The 16,794-nt window shown below is 39.7% G+C and overlaps 1 protein-coding gene across 6 annotated transcripts in view; it reads left to right on the top strand.

The window, feature by feature from the left end:
• CDK6 (cyclin dependent kinase 6) overlaps window positions 1–16,794 on the top strand; it is a 234,087-nt gene that overhangs the window by 112,050 nt on the left and 105,243 nt on the right. For all 6 annotated transcript variants that reach the window (XM_023639196.2, XM_023639197.2, XM_070265669.1 and 3 more), the window contains exon 4: window positions 2,979–3,146. In XM_023639196.2, the coding sequence (XP_023494964.1) occupies window positions 2,979–3,146 (168 nt within the window). The remainder of the gene's footprint in view (window positions 1–2,978; window positions 3,147–16,794) is intronic.

The following is a 16,794-nucleotide window of genomic DNA, read 5'->3' as shown; positions in this document are numbered from 1 at the left end:
AAAAAAGTTATATTGTAGAAGAGTCTTGTTGAAGTAGCAAAATATTCATTATGAATTGTTAAATGTTTTTAAAAGAACCACAAAATAATGTGTACAGAATAATAACCATTTTTGTTTATAAATATAATAGATATTTGATTTAACATATTACAAATATATAAATTATAATGTTATAATTATATTATATAAATTATAATAATATAGTATTTTTTAAAATAATGTATATTTAGGGCCAGCCTGATGGTTTAGTGGTTAAGTTTGTGTTCTCTACTTTAGCTGCCCAGGGTTCATGGGTTCAGATCCCAGTCACAGACCTACACACTGCTCATCAAGCCATGCTGTCGTGGCATCCCACATATGAAATAGAGGAAAATTGGCACAGATGTTAGCTCAGGGCCAATCTTCCTCACCAAAAAAAATAATAATAGTAATAATAATAATACTACATATTTAGAAATAGTGTTTATTTTAAAATAAAATATATATTATGTTTATACCTACAAAGATGGCAATATGTGTAATTTTTAAAAGACAGATGGGAAAAACACAAAAATCATTTAACAGTGATATTTTCTCTGTTCTCTGAGTGGTAGGATTTTGGGTGATTTTTGCTCTTCCTCTGGAATTTTTAAAAATTTTCTGCCTTAATCATGCACCAATTTTATGGTTAAGAAAAATATAGTATGTGCTGTATAAATAAATGCACAAATAAAAGCAATACAGATTTTTTTTTATCTGTAGTTCAGGTTTTTTATAAATTTAGATGGGCCTTATTAATTAGTTGAAATTTAAAAATTTTTATTCTGCAAATTGGCTGCTTAAGTTGTTTGAACAGTGAAACACGAACCAAGCAGATTTATTCTTTGTACTGTTTTAAATGGTTGGTGCTTAGTGTATAAGAAGCTAAAGATGACAAGCCAGCATGACATTACTTTAGGTTAGTCATGCTGTTTAAAATCCAGTGCTTACAAGTTGTGTGCATATGTTTCCAATAAAGACTTATTTGCCCCAGCAGAAGACTACTTTGGCTAACATTTCGTGCTTCGTTTTTGCACTCCTGTTTATTCATTGCAAGTTGTTTGACCTGCAGTGGTTCTGAAGCTGTGAAGGGCTGTCCCTTGACAGTGCAGTCTTCTCCAGAGTTTTCACCTTTAGAAACTTAGACAGTAACCCCTGCCAGTTCAGAATATCCATTTAGGTGGATCTCAAAAAGGATTCCAGGACATCTCTGTCATTGCATATCCCTGCTTAGCACTTTGTTCACTGACTTTATGGCAATGGCCACATTTTCATATAGTTTTGTGTGACTCTGTCTTCCCCAGGAGACAGGACACTAATGATTATCGTTTGTTAAATACTTACACTGTGCCAGAAACTGCACTACCCCTTGGCATCTATTAATTCATTTAAATCTCATAATGTTATGAAAAGGAAGCAATATTCTCTCCATTTTCAAAATGAAAAAGCTAAGGCTTTTGTTTTCAACAAGCCGGGATGTGAAGACAGCTCTCCCAATTCTGAAGGAAGAACCAGTCTAGTAAACCAATAAACAAATATGGTCCAGCTGATGAACAAGTGTGTCCCCACAGCCCCTGCCAGCTTGGGAGACTGTTATGCTGCCTAATCATTTTTCTCACCCTTATATGAACAAGATGATTTTAGCCTCCCTTGTACACATCATTCTCACAATATTTTGAGGGGTAGATCAATCTTAGTAACCCAGTATTTCAGAGGATCATATCATGATCAATGTCTTAAATTCCTACTTTCAGATACTATTTCTGAGTTTTAAATGTTTTGTCTAATTTTATCAGTTCTAAAATTAGAAACACGTGTGACTGGTTTATTTTCTGAATGCCCTCCTACTCCGTGCTAGTTAATAAGGATAGCAATAATTGCTACCATTATTTGGATGCTGACCACAATGTTTAGTGTTTTACAAACAATGATTATGTGAAGTAGGTTTTGTTACTTTCCCATTTTACAGAAGGGAAAACTGAGGCTCAGTGAGGTTAAATAGCTTGCCTGGTTTTACATACTCATTTGATCATTGATCTAATAAAGGAGTAGTGCCTTGGGGATTTGAATACAGTTTTTCCAGATTCTTTGAATCAAGATTCTGTCTCTTGCTAGTGGTGTTACTCCAGGCTAATTACATACACCTACTGTGTATCAGTTTCTTGACCTGTAAAATGGGGTGATGATATTATTTACCTCAATATTGTGTGAATTAGGTGAGTTACTCAACAGAAGGTGCTTACAACAGTGTTTGACACATATTGACTGCTTAGTATTAGGTGCTATAAAAATAATATTAATGGGGCCGGCCCGGTGGCACAGCAGTTAAGTGTGCATGTTCAGCTTCAATGGCCCGGGATTCGCCAGTTCGGATCCCGGGTGTGGACATGGCACCACTTTGAAAGCCATGCTGTGGTAGGCGTCCCACATATAAAGTAGAGGAAGATGGGCACGAATGTTAGCTCAGGGCTAGTCTTCCTCAGCAAAAAGAGGAGGATTGACAGCGGATGTTAGCTCAGGGCTAATCTTCCTCAAAAAAAAATAGTAATAATATTAATATTATTATCATTCACAGATTATAATTGTCAAAATCACATATTAAACCATATAGAAGTATATGAAGTAAAAAGTATCCCCCGCTCACCACCTCCTACTTCCTCTCCCCAGCATTAAACACTGACACCAGTTTGGTATATATATTCTCCCAGGATATTTCCTATACCATCTGAAACTATTTTTAAACTGTCCTTTCATTAATAAAATACAGGTAGACAGTGAAATTTTTTGTAGTGATCTTGAGAATGGCAGAATGGAGAGATAGGAAGGGAGACAGATTCATTCATTCAGCAAATATTTATCAAATGCTTTCTGTGTGCCAAGCACTCTCTAAGTGCCGAGGATTCAGCATGTTGAATTTCTGTATTGATTATGTATTGATTTTCTTTTTTGGTTTTATTTAGGATATGATGTTTCAGCTTCTCCGAGGTCTGGACTTTCTTCATTCTCACCGAGTAGTGCATCGTGATCTAAAACCACAGAACATCCTGGTGACCAGCAGTGGACAAATAAAACTGGCTGACTTCGGCCTTGCCCGCATCTATAGTTTTCAGATGGCTCTTACCTCAGTGGTGAGTGAGAAAGTGTTCTTACATTAAGCTTATTTTTCCTGTTTTGAGTGACAGATTGCTCCCAGTGCACCCCCTAATGTTATTACTGCCGCACTTGGTGGACAGAATGTATTTGCACTTTTTTATGTAGCAGTGGGTAGGAAGAAAGCGTTCTGCTTACAACTACAGACACATCCGGGCTGGGCTTATTGTGGACATGACCCATTGCAGAAATAGCCTGTTGCATCTTAGCCACTAGAAAGGAATTGGTTACAAGTTTCCAAATGCTTTTTGCCATAACCACTATTTTCAGAGCTGCGTGTATAATGTCTGGGGAAACACATCTCAGGGTCAGGGAAGAGAGAGCACCAGGAACATTGACCTGTCTGCAGCATCCTGGTTTGAAGAACAGCCAGGGTGCTTGCACAGGTGTGTGAAAGTACTCCTCTGGAGCTGTGGTGCCGGCCGTGAAGAAGAAATTAAATTTAGAGTGAACTTGGATGACCCATGAACAAGTAGCACCACCCTGCTGGGTGAAGGCTTCATCCAGGCCAAAATAGAAAAAGTAAACCCAAGGGCTCCGTTTCAGCAAAGAATGACAGTTATGATATCCTGTTCTTTGTCTCCTTCAGACACAAAACCATAATAGCCATTGACTTGGTTAGCTTCTGTTTCTCCTTATAGTTTGTTGTTCCTGAGATGAATTTTTGTGAAATTCAGCACCCAAAATATAAAAAGAAGAGCCTGGAAGTAGGCACTAATAACCATTTTTTTTGAAAGATCTGTTTTACATACAGTGACTTCATGCATAGATACAAAAAGCCAAGGAATGTCCCTCTGCTGTGCTTCTTATCTGGGGCAGAAGGTTGAGGCGGAGAATCCCTTTGGTTCCATGAAGGCTAAGAAATGGCCTTCAAAGCACTAGATTTTCAAAGCACTAAGTCTTAAGAGAGAGACTCTTCTTGGGTCAGTATGTCACTTTTCACCTGTGACCTGTCCTTAAGCCTCACAGTGTTTCTTTGAGCGGCAGCACCGCCCTGGGTCAGGGGTGTTGTTGAGAAATGTTTGGCCATGTCTTTGGTCATCACAATGACTTGGCGGATAGAGGTGGCTGCAAGGAGGCTAATATTCTGCACAAAAAGAATTGTTTCCCCAAATTCCAGTAGTGCCTCAGTTGAGAAGTAGAAATTCGGGAGGGGAGGTGGAAATTCTCTGAGAATGGTCTCTTTTTTACATGCCTTAGAAAAAAATTCAATTTACAAAAATGTTCTGCTTTCCCACCCCACCCCCACCCCCAAAATACAGATAATACAACTTGGACATGTAAAACCACTTAGTTTCCCAATATTATATACTTTATCTAGGGTATCAGAATTTTTGCAGAGGATTTCTTGGAGTGCGTCGCCATTGTTGAAAGATAAACCATGCTTGTTTCCTCTTTGCCCAGCGTCTATCATTGCTTTTGAGAAGACAAGGCACACGATGGTATTTAAAGGCTATGCTTCAGCTTTGGGCTGAGTCAAGTGAGCCCTTGTATTCTTGTATAATCACACCAGAAAGGGCTGAGTCCTGTGTTTCCCCAGTGGGAAGGGTGAGGTAGGCTTCCAGCTTCCCTAGGAAGTTGTTGCGCATGTTGTTTTGGGGCCCTGGGGAGAAGCTTGAATAGGCTTTGTGATGTGGACAGTCATCAGGGGAGCAGATGGAAGGAACTGGTCTCCTTGGGTACACTAATTGAGGGAAGGATGAGCCATAACTGAAACAGACACTTTATTTTGATCCCTCAAAATTGGCACTAAAAACCGTAAATAAAAACAAGAAACCCAGTTGGATTTTGTTTTGATTTTTTTGCTTATTAAATTTGAGGAATAATAGCCCAGCTTGTGCGTAACATCAATTAACATTCCATTCTTGTTGAAAGTTGATACATTCATACAGGAAAATCCAGACAATTTATTTCATAGAGAAAAGGGGAAAGGCAATCATAAATACCTGATTTTTCAGTGTCTAGTTTGTACCGCATACTCTATATTTCTTATGGTGACATAAAGTGAAAAACATTAGCAACTGGGAAAGACACTGGAACAAATTCAGATTTTATTTGAGAGAGGGATAGTTGGAATTTAATGGCAATAGTAAAGGATATGATTCCTATAGGGTAATGCATTTAAAAATTTTCCCATTGTTTTATATTTTTCCCTTTAAAGAAAAAATCCATTTAGTATAGTGATGCATTGGTTTTTGTACACATGGTGACATTTAAAAACTTGGAATCACAGTTTTTCAGACTGAACTGGTATTTATTTTTAGTATTTCTTGAAGAGAAAAGGACTACATTCCACTTCCTGGAAATACACATTTTTTAGTGGGTTATGTCATACAGGAACTGGGAATCCACTTAATTTGTGCTGTGTTAAAGGAATTGCAAGTTAACTGATTTGAAACTGACATCTTACAGCCACAAGAAATACTAATATATTCCTTATCTTCCAAAGCCTGACTCAGATGCCCCCTTCTGGTACCCCATGCAGGGTTAATCCCTCCTTCCTTCCTCAGTGTTTCCACAGTGACATCTTATTAATTTCTTTCATAATACTGCTTTTTATCTTCTTTGTAATTATTTTGGAGTTTTATTTATCAGGCTGTAAGCTCCTTGAAGGAATTGGCCTTTTGGGTAGAAAGTAGTTTAAGACGATCGTTGTTAAGTCTGGACTATAGTTGTAGTTGTAAGTGTGTAACATAGGGCCACATGACTTAGCTTGTCTCCATCTGATAAGGGAGGGATAAGTGCCCCTTAGACACCTAACTTTACTGGGCTGCCTCCAGCATGACACTCAGCTGTCTTTACAGGGTATACAGTCAGGCATGCACATGCACCCATACAGAGTAAAGGTTGTTTATACCTATTTTTTTAAAGGTTATAGAATCGAAATGTAGATCGCTACGGTGTATGCCTTAGACCTGAGTAAGAGGGGTCTCTGGCCTGGGTCTCATGCTTGAGAGGACCGTCGCTGGCCCTGCTCCAGCCATGCTTGCCTCATGGGGCATGGAATACAGAGTGCCAAGGAGACATGCCACCGAGAGCCTGAGACTCCCACCCTCACCCTACCACACTGAGGGCACTGGAATTCCCTGACTAAGTGGGAACAGCATGGGCAGTCCTTGGGGCCTTCCTCCTAATGGCAGATTGTACCACCTGGATCTTCACCCCAAGCCTAACGAGCAGCAGTTTGCAGGCATATGGGCAGAGTGTGGAATGCAGACTGGAGTGTCTGTAAGCATGTGTGAGGCCCCTTATGGTGCAAGAAAGAGCTGGGAATGTGAAGAGAGAACAGGTTACAGGGGAGGTTCTTTCCATTGCACGTAAGTGATATGTAAGGATCATGACTCATGTGGTGGCGTGACGCTCTATGGCAGAAATGTTTCAAGAATATATGCTTGTTGAATAGAATGACTATAAGACCAGCTAAAATTATATTTAGAGTCATTCTAAAGTCAACATTTCTAAGTACTTTCCATGTCAAATGAGATGTATAGTGCAACTCAATTTTGTCTGTCAAGATAAAAGGGAAATAGAGACCAACTGCTCAGCCAGCAGGTTCAGTCATACCTCATTGTGCACCAGGTCTGACAGGGAGAGTCTCTGAAGCCCGATGATGACTCTGGTAATTGTGGCGTGCTGTGAACAGCAGCTCAGGGAGAGAGTATTCTTCTCTTTGTTTATGATGCAAAATCTTTATTATTTTTTTTTCTCAACTGAACTATGTAGCATGTAGGGTGATATTATTGCCGTTGAGTTTGGTGTTTTTGGAACTCCTTATCAACCATCTCATTTTGAAAACGGGGAAACTGAGACTCAGACAGACAGTTTGTGACCAGGTTAAGTCTGAATTCACCAGATAGGTTGTAAATGGCTTGGAAAATTCTAATGTTTATATTCTGGCTCTCGCCCACTGTCCTCACTCCCTTCCTCTTCTCCCCACAGTAGGCTCCAATGCTTCAGAGGGTATCAAACTATGATCAGAACTCTCAGGTTCTACAGAGGTTCCCTAAATGTTGAACAGTCCATTTTTTAAAAATATATTTTAAGTTTTGCTAAAATTGTAATTAAAAAACAACTAGCTCATGCCACATTTTGACACAGCAGAGAACACTGAGGCATAAATTGTGCCTCCTTGTTAACTTACTTTTTATGTAGACTTCAGAATGAGACTTCATCTGCCACACTTGTGCACACCTAAATATCTTGTGAATGTATCATTGCTTAGGAAGGATCAAGCATTATCTTGATTCACTCCTGTGTGTGTCTGCTCTCTTAAAATCACCCAAGTGCGTAATCGCGACAGCGCACTCGTAGTGCTGCGATCACTGTACGTGAGACCACTTTCAGAGCCATCTAGAGCAATGGCAATGTTGACGTTTTTATATCCAGATGTGATTGCCAACACCCAGGCACTTAGAGCCAGTCACTCGCAAAGACAGTCACCTTAAAGTCTGTGGGTAGAAAGAAGTCTACACCTTAAAATGAGGTCGTTCCTTTCAGTGCCTCTGTAACTTCACATTCTGGGATGAAGTCCAGGATTGGCCTGCCTCAAACTAATTTCTGCTCTTCAGTGAACAGTATTACAGTGACTTTTCAGTGTATTTGGAGGGCCTTTATACAGTCATTAGACAAAAGGCAGAATTAGCATTTTTCCTCCAAATGCATATGCCTAACACACATAGTTTGGAGAAAAATTCCACTTTGTACCATAACGAAAGAGTGAGAATGTTCTCCTAATCTTTTTCATGACTTAATAAAATTCTCACTAAGTGAATGACATTCCCTTCTCCAAAGGTCTGTTTTTCCATATCATCTTCCCTATTAAAAGACATACATGTTCTGAAAACATCAGCTCTGTAGAAATTACCTAAAAGACAACAAGTAAATAGTAAGCATGGGAAGGCTTTTATTTGACAGTTCTACAAAGTACAAAATTCACTTGAGGATTTTTCTTATATAGAACTGATAAGATTTTCAAAGTTGCCTTATTTAAGATCATTCGTTTATTTAATACCACAAGTATTACAAAAATCAAATTGCTTACATCTCCTTCTTATGCCTTTAGCAATAGATGGTTTCCCACTTTAACTCCAGTGTTGGTAGCATTTTGTAAACACTAAAGGAACCTTGTGGATTCAAAAACTTTCTGGTAAGACTAAGGGAGAAAATTAGTGAAATTGAGTTGTGAAATTCAGTCAACAAATAATTATTCGTTTCCATGTGCCAGACACTGTCTGTGAACCTGAGAGATGATGGTGAATTGAAATGGACAAGGTCTTTGCTCTCACAGAGCTTATAATCAAAATAGAGACATAGATCTGAGTCAGATAGTCACATAGAGAAATGTATAATTAGAAACAGAGATAAGTGCAATAAGGAAGGGGACACAGTTCTGTCAGGCATTATGACTCAGGAACTGTCGTAGGCTGGGGTTCAGGGAAGCCCTCCCTGCTCACCCAGGCCAGGATATAGGATGCTCAGAGAGGTCACCAGCATCCTCCTCTTGGAACCTGCCTGAATGCGGGCCCCATGGATGTGCACATCGTGCGGTCCAGGCTTATTTTGTATGTTTGTGTTTGTAATAGCTCATTGTACGGCACCAAGTTGGCACCACCAAGTGACAAAGTGAAGCAGGACCAGAGGTCGGAGAACAATGTCATCTTTTACAGGAGAAAATAAATTGTTTATGCTTGTTTCCTCTTCGTGCATGTTGTATTTACTATGGAGACCTGGCAGGGCTTGTGCCTCAGCTTGGGCAGCCTAGTTGTTCCCGCAGAAGCCTACAAATGCTGCCAGTGCATACTGAGTAAATCAAACCAAGAGCATTACACGAGTATAATGGAAAAAACCCAAAGCCCTGTCGCCTCAGCACCTCAGCGAAAGTGCAGGACACACCTCTGAAGCCGGAAAGGCTCCTGTAACTCCCTCCCTACTCAACATCTCCTTGCCATGACACAACCAGGTCTGTTTTGTGAAAACTTCCAGTTGCCAGTACATATTTCATAGTTAACAATGGAGTGTTTGTGCTGGTTTCGTTTTCACTTTCGCCAGTGAGGGAAGTGGAACACAATGAGGCAGTGCACAGAGCTGGGAACAGGACACGTTTTCTTTAGGATTCCCAGGGCTGGGTACGTGGAAAATGCCAGAGCCAAAATAAACATGAAAACCCATCCAGATCCTCCATTGCGCATTCTCAGGGGTAATAAAACACATTTTGCGTTACCATCTGATAGGTTAACTCTGCCTCCACAGTGAAGGCAAACATTGATGACCACTGTGAGAATTTCTCCCAAGAAGAAAGATAATGTATTCCATACCGAACAGAAAGCTGCTGTCGGTGTGTATGCATGTGTGTGGGTATTTAATTGCAGCAGGTATACTTGTGAAGTTAATCAAGTGGCTGCTTTCCTTGTTTATAAAAGATAGTCATTCATTTGACTCACCTAATTCCAGCTCCTTCATAAGTGGTCACTGTTGCGAATTAGTTCTGGATGAAAACAGTTTAACTGTAATGCTACTGCATGGAGGATGTTTTACCCAGAGAAAGCGCAGGATGTTCTTTGCTTCCTCTATACATGCGTTTGGCCAACCGTCCTATCAGGGTATGATATAGACAGGGTCTGGTTGTCACCTGGCTATTTATATCCCATCACATCCCTGCGTGATACCATTCAAATCTCAGAAGCTTGAGGCCAAGTTTGAGTGTAAAGACCAAGCATTGGCTTAAGGTTGACAAGACCAAATGCTTTAGAGAGGTTTTGCAAGCAAAGGGTTTCTCAGGGATCCAAAAGATGGAAACAATTCTGTTGTTCTCACATTTAACATTCTTATGGGAATATGCCTTCTGTATTGGTCAGGGCTAATCTGACTAACTATATTTAATGAAATAATTGCATCTCCTCTAAAGTTGCTTAGCTGAAGTGCTGTGTTCATTCAAAGGAATATGAGACATGGTCCTTGGAATTGAATATAGAACAATGTTTCTATAAGTTGGATTTTTATATCCTCTTTAATTCTTTAGATATGTGAGCTTCTTGTGATTTACAGATGTCATGCTTGCCTACTGGTAAGGAAGAGAAAGGTGGCAGTATCTTCATTTTCCTTAGACTTTGTGTGTGTGTGTGAGTGAGGAAGATTGGCCCTGAGCTACCATCTGTTGCCAATCTTCCTCTATTTATGTGGGATGCCACCACAGTGCAGCTTCACAAATGGTGCTAGATCTGTGCCTGGGATCTGAACCTGCAAACCCCAGGCCACTGAAGCAGAGCGCATGAACTTAACCACTATCCCACCGGGCCGGCCCTTGCTGAGGCTTTGATAGTTTCCTACTACAGTTTCCTAAGTTGAGATATGTTATTGAAATTCTCTTACATTGGACGTGTTTATTTTTATTCACTCAATCCAAATCTTACACTCTTTTATTGTTTCCCACAGTGCCTTCCTAGCACGTGGTAGGCACTTGATAAATACATGGTGAATGAAATGAATCCTCATGATTCTCCAGCGCCTAAAGAGTGAATTCCAAACTCTGTAGGATGGCATACAAAGTGTTTTGGCAGTGTAGCCCCGACCTATGCTTGTGTCCTCCCATTTCCACTCCCACCCAGCGAAGCGACCGCCCCCATACACATAAATGTATATTCCTTGTCATCTAACACCATCAAATTTCTCACTCCTCTTTGAGCTTAAGATCTTTCACAACTCCCTGCTTTCACAAACAAATTGATGAATGAATTTCCAAATCTGCATTTTCTATGTTGCTGCTGGGGTCATTACATCATTAGTTATAAGCATCTAAAGTTGTTCTTTTTATTTGTTTTAGACACAACTTTCAGCTAATCTTCCCAATTGCCTGCGTCACTCCCTGATAGTAGCTTGAGCTCAGGGAGTAACATTTACACTTTGAATGTCTGCTCGGGCAGCCGTTCCTAACCTTCAGATAACTGTTAGGCTTGGTCCCTCCTTACGCAAGATCGCAAACCTTCCCACACCTCCCCAGTTTGTGCACTTACATTTTCTGTGTGGTATGTTTTAGTTAAAAATTAAGATCTTTGGGGATCTTTGGAGGAACCATAGTGTCACAGGAAAAGGTTGAAAATGTCTGCCTTGTAATTTCTTCTAGTCATTTTATTTAGTCCTCTTGGGTTCTTGAGAAGATTAGGTAAACGTTTCTGTTAATCTGTACAGCTCTCTCCAAAAGTTAAGCTCAAACTTTTGTATGATTTCTTTGTAATACTGCGTTTTCTTTCATATTTGGTTACTAATATTCTAAGTTTGTTTCTAAAGATGCTCTTCGGGCTGCTGAACTATTCCTCTTGCTGCTCCTGCTTTCTGTTTCCTTTTCTCTAGGGGTTGAAACACAGGGTGAGTGACATGGTTGCATGCAACATCTGTAAGGAGACTGATGATTTTTAAATCCCTCATAAATTTGAATGTTAAACTTTACAATTGGCTGTGGAGGAATAATCTACCTTCAAGTCTCAGGGAAACATCCAGAAGAAAGAAGGGGAAAGCGTAGGAGAATTTACTTTAGCTCTGCTCATGTATTTATTTTGAAGGCTGGCAGTTCTGAAAGTGGGGCTGTAAATTTAACAACTCAACCATAAAAACCCCAAAATAAGGGAGAAAAATCTCTTCTACTTCTAGATTTGGGTACGAGTATAAAGTTACAAGATATCTATTCTTCTGTGTCTTAAATTCTTTTTTGGAAATTTATTTCTAAAGCTGTCCTTCTGTTTCTTCTTTCCCATTTTTATTTTGATTAATTACTTTTTAAAGGTTACAATGCTTTGAAATGTGTGAAAGTGTTTTCTGGATCCTTGCTGGCGTACTTCAGTGGATAGATTTCATGGTGACGTTAAATACTATCTGCACCTTATGTAACGCTGGGTGATTTCAGTGAGGTGGGGACTGCACATGGTATCAGTTCTTGTGGGAAAATATGCTTCAGTGGCTTACTGGCACTGCTCTTGGAATGTGGCATTTAAAAGTACCTTTTTACAGTGGGAAAGAATTCTGTCAAGAATAAACAGTCTGACCTTGTTAAATGGGCCAAAGTCTGACTGTAACCTAGTTCCAGAAAACTAGCTTTTACTAGTTTAGAAAAAGCAGATTAGAAAAACTACAAGTAAAACCTTCTAAAGAATGGGAAAAGTTACTATAAAGACTATGAAACAAGTTCCAAAAGTGATGGTCTTCACATATATTCTTGAAAATTTCTTTACTTGACCAATAAAATCCTACGTTTCCAGAGTGAGTGAAAGATCCAGACTACAGTTAGTCAGAAAAGCAGATTTTCTTTTTCCTGGAAAGACAAGACTGGCTTAAAGAAAGGAGCTGTGGGAGGGGCTACGTAGCATGGACCAACCGTGGGAAAGTAGTGGGCTTGGGGAGACGAAGGAGTACAGATTGCCGCTGACTCCCTACTGCCCACAGGTTAAAAAACTGTGTGCTTTAAGCTCTGGAATGCAACAGTTTGTTCCTAACCTTTCTCTCCCTCTCTGCTTTCCCACCCACCCCAAACCCACCCACACACCCCTGTGATCTTGCCACTCCAGACCTCTTTCTCCTGCTTGAAACAACGTGCAGTTAGAGTCTGTGCCTCCATGCCATAAGAAATTCTTCTCTCCGCTTAGATTGCCTTTCCCCTTCTCAGCCTAACAAACTCTAACAAACTCCTACTCATTCTTCAAGACCCAGTTTGGATGCTACCTCCTCCCTGAAGTCAGCCTGACTCTCTAGGATAAAGTTGGGCACTGCCTCTTCTGTGCAATTTTGTTTTACCTCTAATAAGTAGCTATCATATGATAGTGTCCCCATTTGTTTGCCTTCTGTCTTCTATTTTAAAAAGAATAACATTGTAAAATATCCATTTCAGCACTTAAGGTAACATCACAACATGGTATTGCTCTGTGAGTGTTTGGAGAGAGAGGGAATGAATGTGTGTGTGTTTGTGTGTGTGTGTGTGTGTGTGTGTGTGTGTGTGTGTGTATCTGTGATGAAATAAGAGGTTTCTGAGTAGAGAAGGTGGAGGGAGGCTGGGTTGGGGGGTACTGAGTGAGATGGGGAAAGGATGCTTCCCCTGAACAGCAGTGTCCCTGAAAGGTGTCATTACATCTTGTATCTGCATCCATTTTGAAATTTCAGCACAGGGAATCAAGCTTGTTTTATTAATCACCTTCATCACTAAACCCTTGTATTTATATTTAAATGATATTCTGGAAAACCAAGATTTGATTGCTTTTACTCAGATGCATGATTAGTGGCTGGTTGGGTCTTGTCAGAATATGCTGGATTTCAAGGATGTTGGCTCTAGTCATAACCATTTTTAGTGTTTAAACAACTAATTTATCAGTAATAAATTAGGGACTTTTTTTAATAGAGTTATAGTAAAAACCATATCTTGTGTTCTAAGAAACAATATAGCTTTAAGAAAACTGTGTCAGTTGAAAAAAAATCTAATGTGTAAAATAGATAAATAATGAAGAACTTTGCAGACAGCTTATGGCAAGGTTTTCCAAAAGCAGCCTTTGCAGTTTAAAATATAATTTAATAGATTAAAATGTGTTTTCTTAAGCCTTTCCAGAATTATGTATATTGTGTAAAGCTACTTACTCTATCTGCCTGCTCTAGCTCTTACTGGATGTACATACAAAGGTAGTAAGAAAAGCCAAGATAGTCCATTGTGAATTTAAAAGCATTAAAAGTCCAGGAAAAGAGAGACTCATGTTCTTCTTATACTCAAACACAAGTTGGCCACTATCATGCCTTTTGCTGGCAAGTTGAGGTTAAAAATGTAGCACAGCACTTAAGATTTTGACAAGATTGAGTAAACAATTCATTGGAAGTGAGAAAAGCTTCTTTGAGTGTGAACTTTCTTTAGTAATTTTATAGCAAGTCCAAATATAATCTTTGTCTTTTCTCTGTATCTATTATTCTATTTTTATTTCTAAAACGACTCCTTGATTTTAGGACATGGGACTGAAATACCACATGTAAATCCCATGTTGCTGCCTCCCTACATACAGTGTCATCTAATTTATATTTCCCATCAAGTTTCTTTTTCATTGGTGATTTGTGTGCTCCTGTTTTTAAAGGCATCAAATTTTCCCAATATTTGATTATAGTTCACAAGTATTATTAGTCCTGTAATATTTAAGAAAAATGTGATAGTCATCAATCACTTTAAGTGCCCTGTAATTATAGTATCCATTTGCTCTGTAATTTTATTTTTAGAAATCTAGTATCTAAAGAAGACAATTTTTTAGAGAGAAATGGAAATATTTGTAAGATATAGTTCACCAAATCCAGAGGCATTTTATGCTGTTTCTTCTGCATTCCCTTTGTAGCATTTGTGTACAAGTCAGTCCCCACCTTTAAAACATCATCTTTCTTTAATCAGTTTTTTAAAATGTGCATTCTTTTTTAATTCCTAACTTTTTTGGGGGTTTTTTTGGCAAGGAAGATTGGCCCTGAGCTAACATAGGTTGCCGGTCTTCCTCTTTTCGCTTGAGGAAGATTGTCCCTGAGCTGACATTTGTGCCAATCTTCCTCTGTTTTGCATGTGGGACACTGCCATAGCATGGCTCGATGAGCGATGTGTAGGTCCGTGCCTGCAATCCAAAGCTGTGAACCCTGGGCTGCCAAGGTGGAGCACACAAACTTAACCACTACACTACTGGGCCAGCCCTAAAATTATTTTTAAAATCAAACATTCCAGTTAGGTAAAAAAATTAAAAAGGAAACTCTTCAATAATGTTTCCTCCCAGAAAAAGCCACCATTGACAGTTTGGTGAATGAGCTTTGATACCTTTTTCTATTCGTATTCAGTGGTGTGTATGTGTTCGTGTGTGTGTGTGCAAGTGTATGTGCGTGCACATGGTGCACTTATAGTATAGGTACTGGTTATTTTTGTTTGTTTGAGGTGTTCTGTTTACTTTTTTTCCATTTAATTTACCTTATGCATTTTTCCATATCTAACATATAGCCTGTTTATTCTTTTTCTTACCTTTGCTATGTGAATGTACATAAAATTTTTCCCCACTCTCCCAAGGTTTCTCATTTTTTGACTGCAGTGCACATCCTTGAGCTTATATCTTTTCACCCAAATACCAATATTTTTGTAGGATAGGTTTCAAGAAATGGCATTACCAAGACAAAAGATGAAGAGTTGCACAATTCTTTTTTTATGTTTAGTTTTATAAGAAACTGCCAAACTGTCTTCCAAAATGGCTATACACCACCCCCCCCCCCCCCCCGCCAGGAGTGAATGAGAGCCCCTGTTGCTCCATATCCTCCTCAGCATTTGCTGTTGTCAGTGTTTTGGATCTTGGCCCTTCTGATAGGTGTGTAGTGGTATTTCATTGTTGTTTTAATGCCAAATTGTTCCCTCAAAGGATTTCACTTCTCCTCCTCTCCTCTCCACAGAAGGTGATTGAGCTCCCTGCTTGGTCTCTTCTGACTGTCTCTGGGGATCACCTTTGCTCCCTCCTGCCCACTAAGAAAGCATCCTAAATGTTCCCACCTCAGCCCTTTCTCAGATCACTCAGGTCCTTGACCTTAACTTTCATCTCTGTGCAGAGGTGTCCGAGTTGTCAGCTTTGCCAGGGGTCACCTCTGAGTGTCAGACCCTCGTCCCACTCTTCCTTCACAATTTCACCTGGTGTCTGCCCCATGGGCAACAGAAACATAACATGACAGAAATGTCACTCACTAGCTTCTCCTGCCCCAGGCAATTCTGCTTCATTTTCCTTTCTTTAACTTTAATGGTGATAATCACCAAAGCTGGAATCCTCAGGTTTTTTCCTGGATCCATTTGTATCAGCATGCATTTGGTTACAAGTACAGAATACTCACTCGAAAGTGTCTTGAATAATAGTAATTTTTGAATCTGACCTAAGAAGACTGGAGATAAATAGTTCTGCAATTAGTGCAATTGCTCAGTGGTGTCATCTTGGTTCCTATAACCAAATATTAGGAAAATTCCATCCTTCCCTCCGCGGTGAATCATGTTTTCCCTCGTGGTCTCGAGATGACTGCTACATCTTCTAGCATCACATCCTCATACAATAGTGGTCTAAGCAGTGAGTAAGGAAGCAGGGGCCAAAAAGGGTTTCACTGCCTTTTTGATCAGGGAAGATAATCTTTTTCAAAAGCCGTTTTCAGACTTTCACTTGGGTTTCATCTCCCAGAACTCGACCATATACCTACCCATAGACCAACCACAGTGCAGGTAATCATATTGCTGCCCAAAGAACATCAGATTCTGTTAGCTGGGGAGAGGCGGAATGGCTGTTGGTAGACAGCCAACAATGACAGGCCTTCCTTGATCTGGGAAACTCCCCGAGACAGCAGGGACGCTCTACAGAGGTGGAAGCTTGTGCTGTTGGTTTGTTTCAGAGGTGCACAGATACACTCAGTGATCTCTAATAAAATATTTTACAAAGTACAGTGCTTTTTTTCTTAGTGCTCCACATGTGTTGAAAGCAGAAAGCTTTAGAATTTTTTATGGGAATGTTGATTAGGTTACGAACAAATGCTTACCACACTCACCAGGACTGTGATTCCTTAGGTTCTTTAATAGCAGTAATTAGCAAACATTTGGGAGGCATTAGCAATCTATAGGTAACA

This window comes from Equus caballus, chromosome 4, assembly GCF_041296265.1.
Source record: "Equus caballus isolate H_3958 breed thoroughbred chromosome 4, TB-T2T, whole genome shotgun sequence".
Lineage (NCBI taxonomy): Eukaryota > Metazoa > Chordata > Mammalia > Perissodactyla > Equidae > Equus > Equus caballus.
Note: the sequence above shows the minus strand (reverse complement) of the source record. Positions and strands in the feature narration are given on the sequence as shown.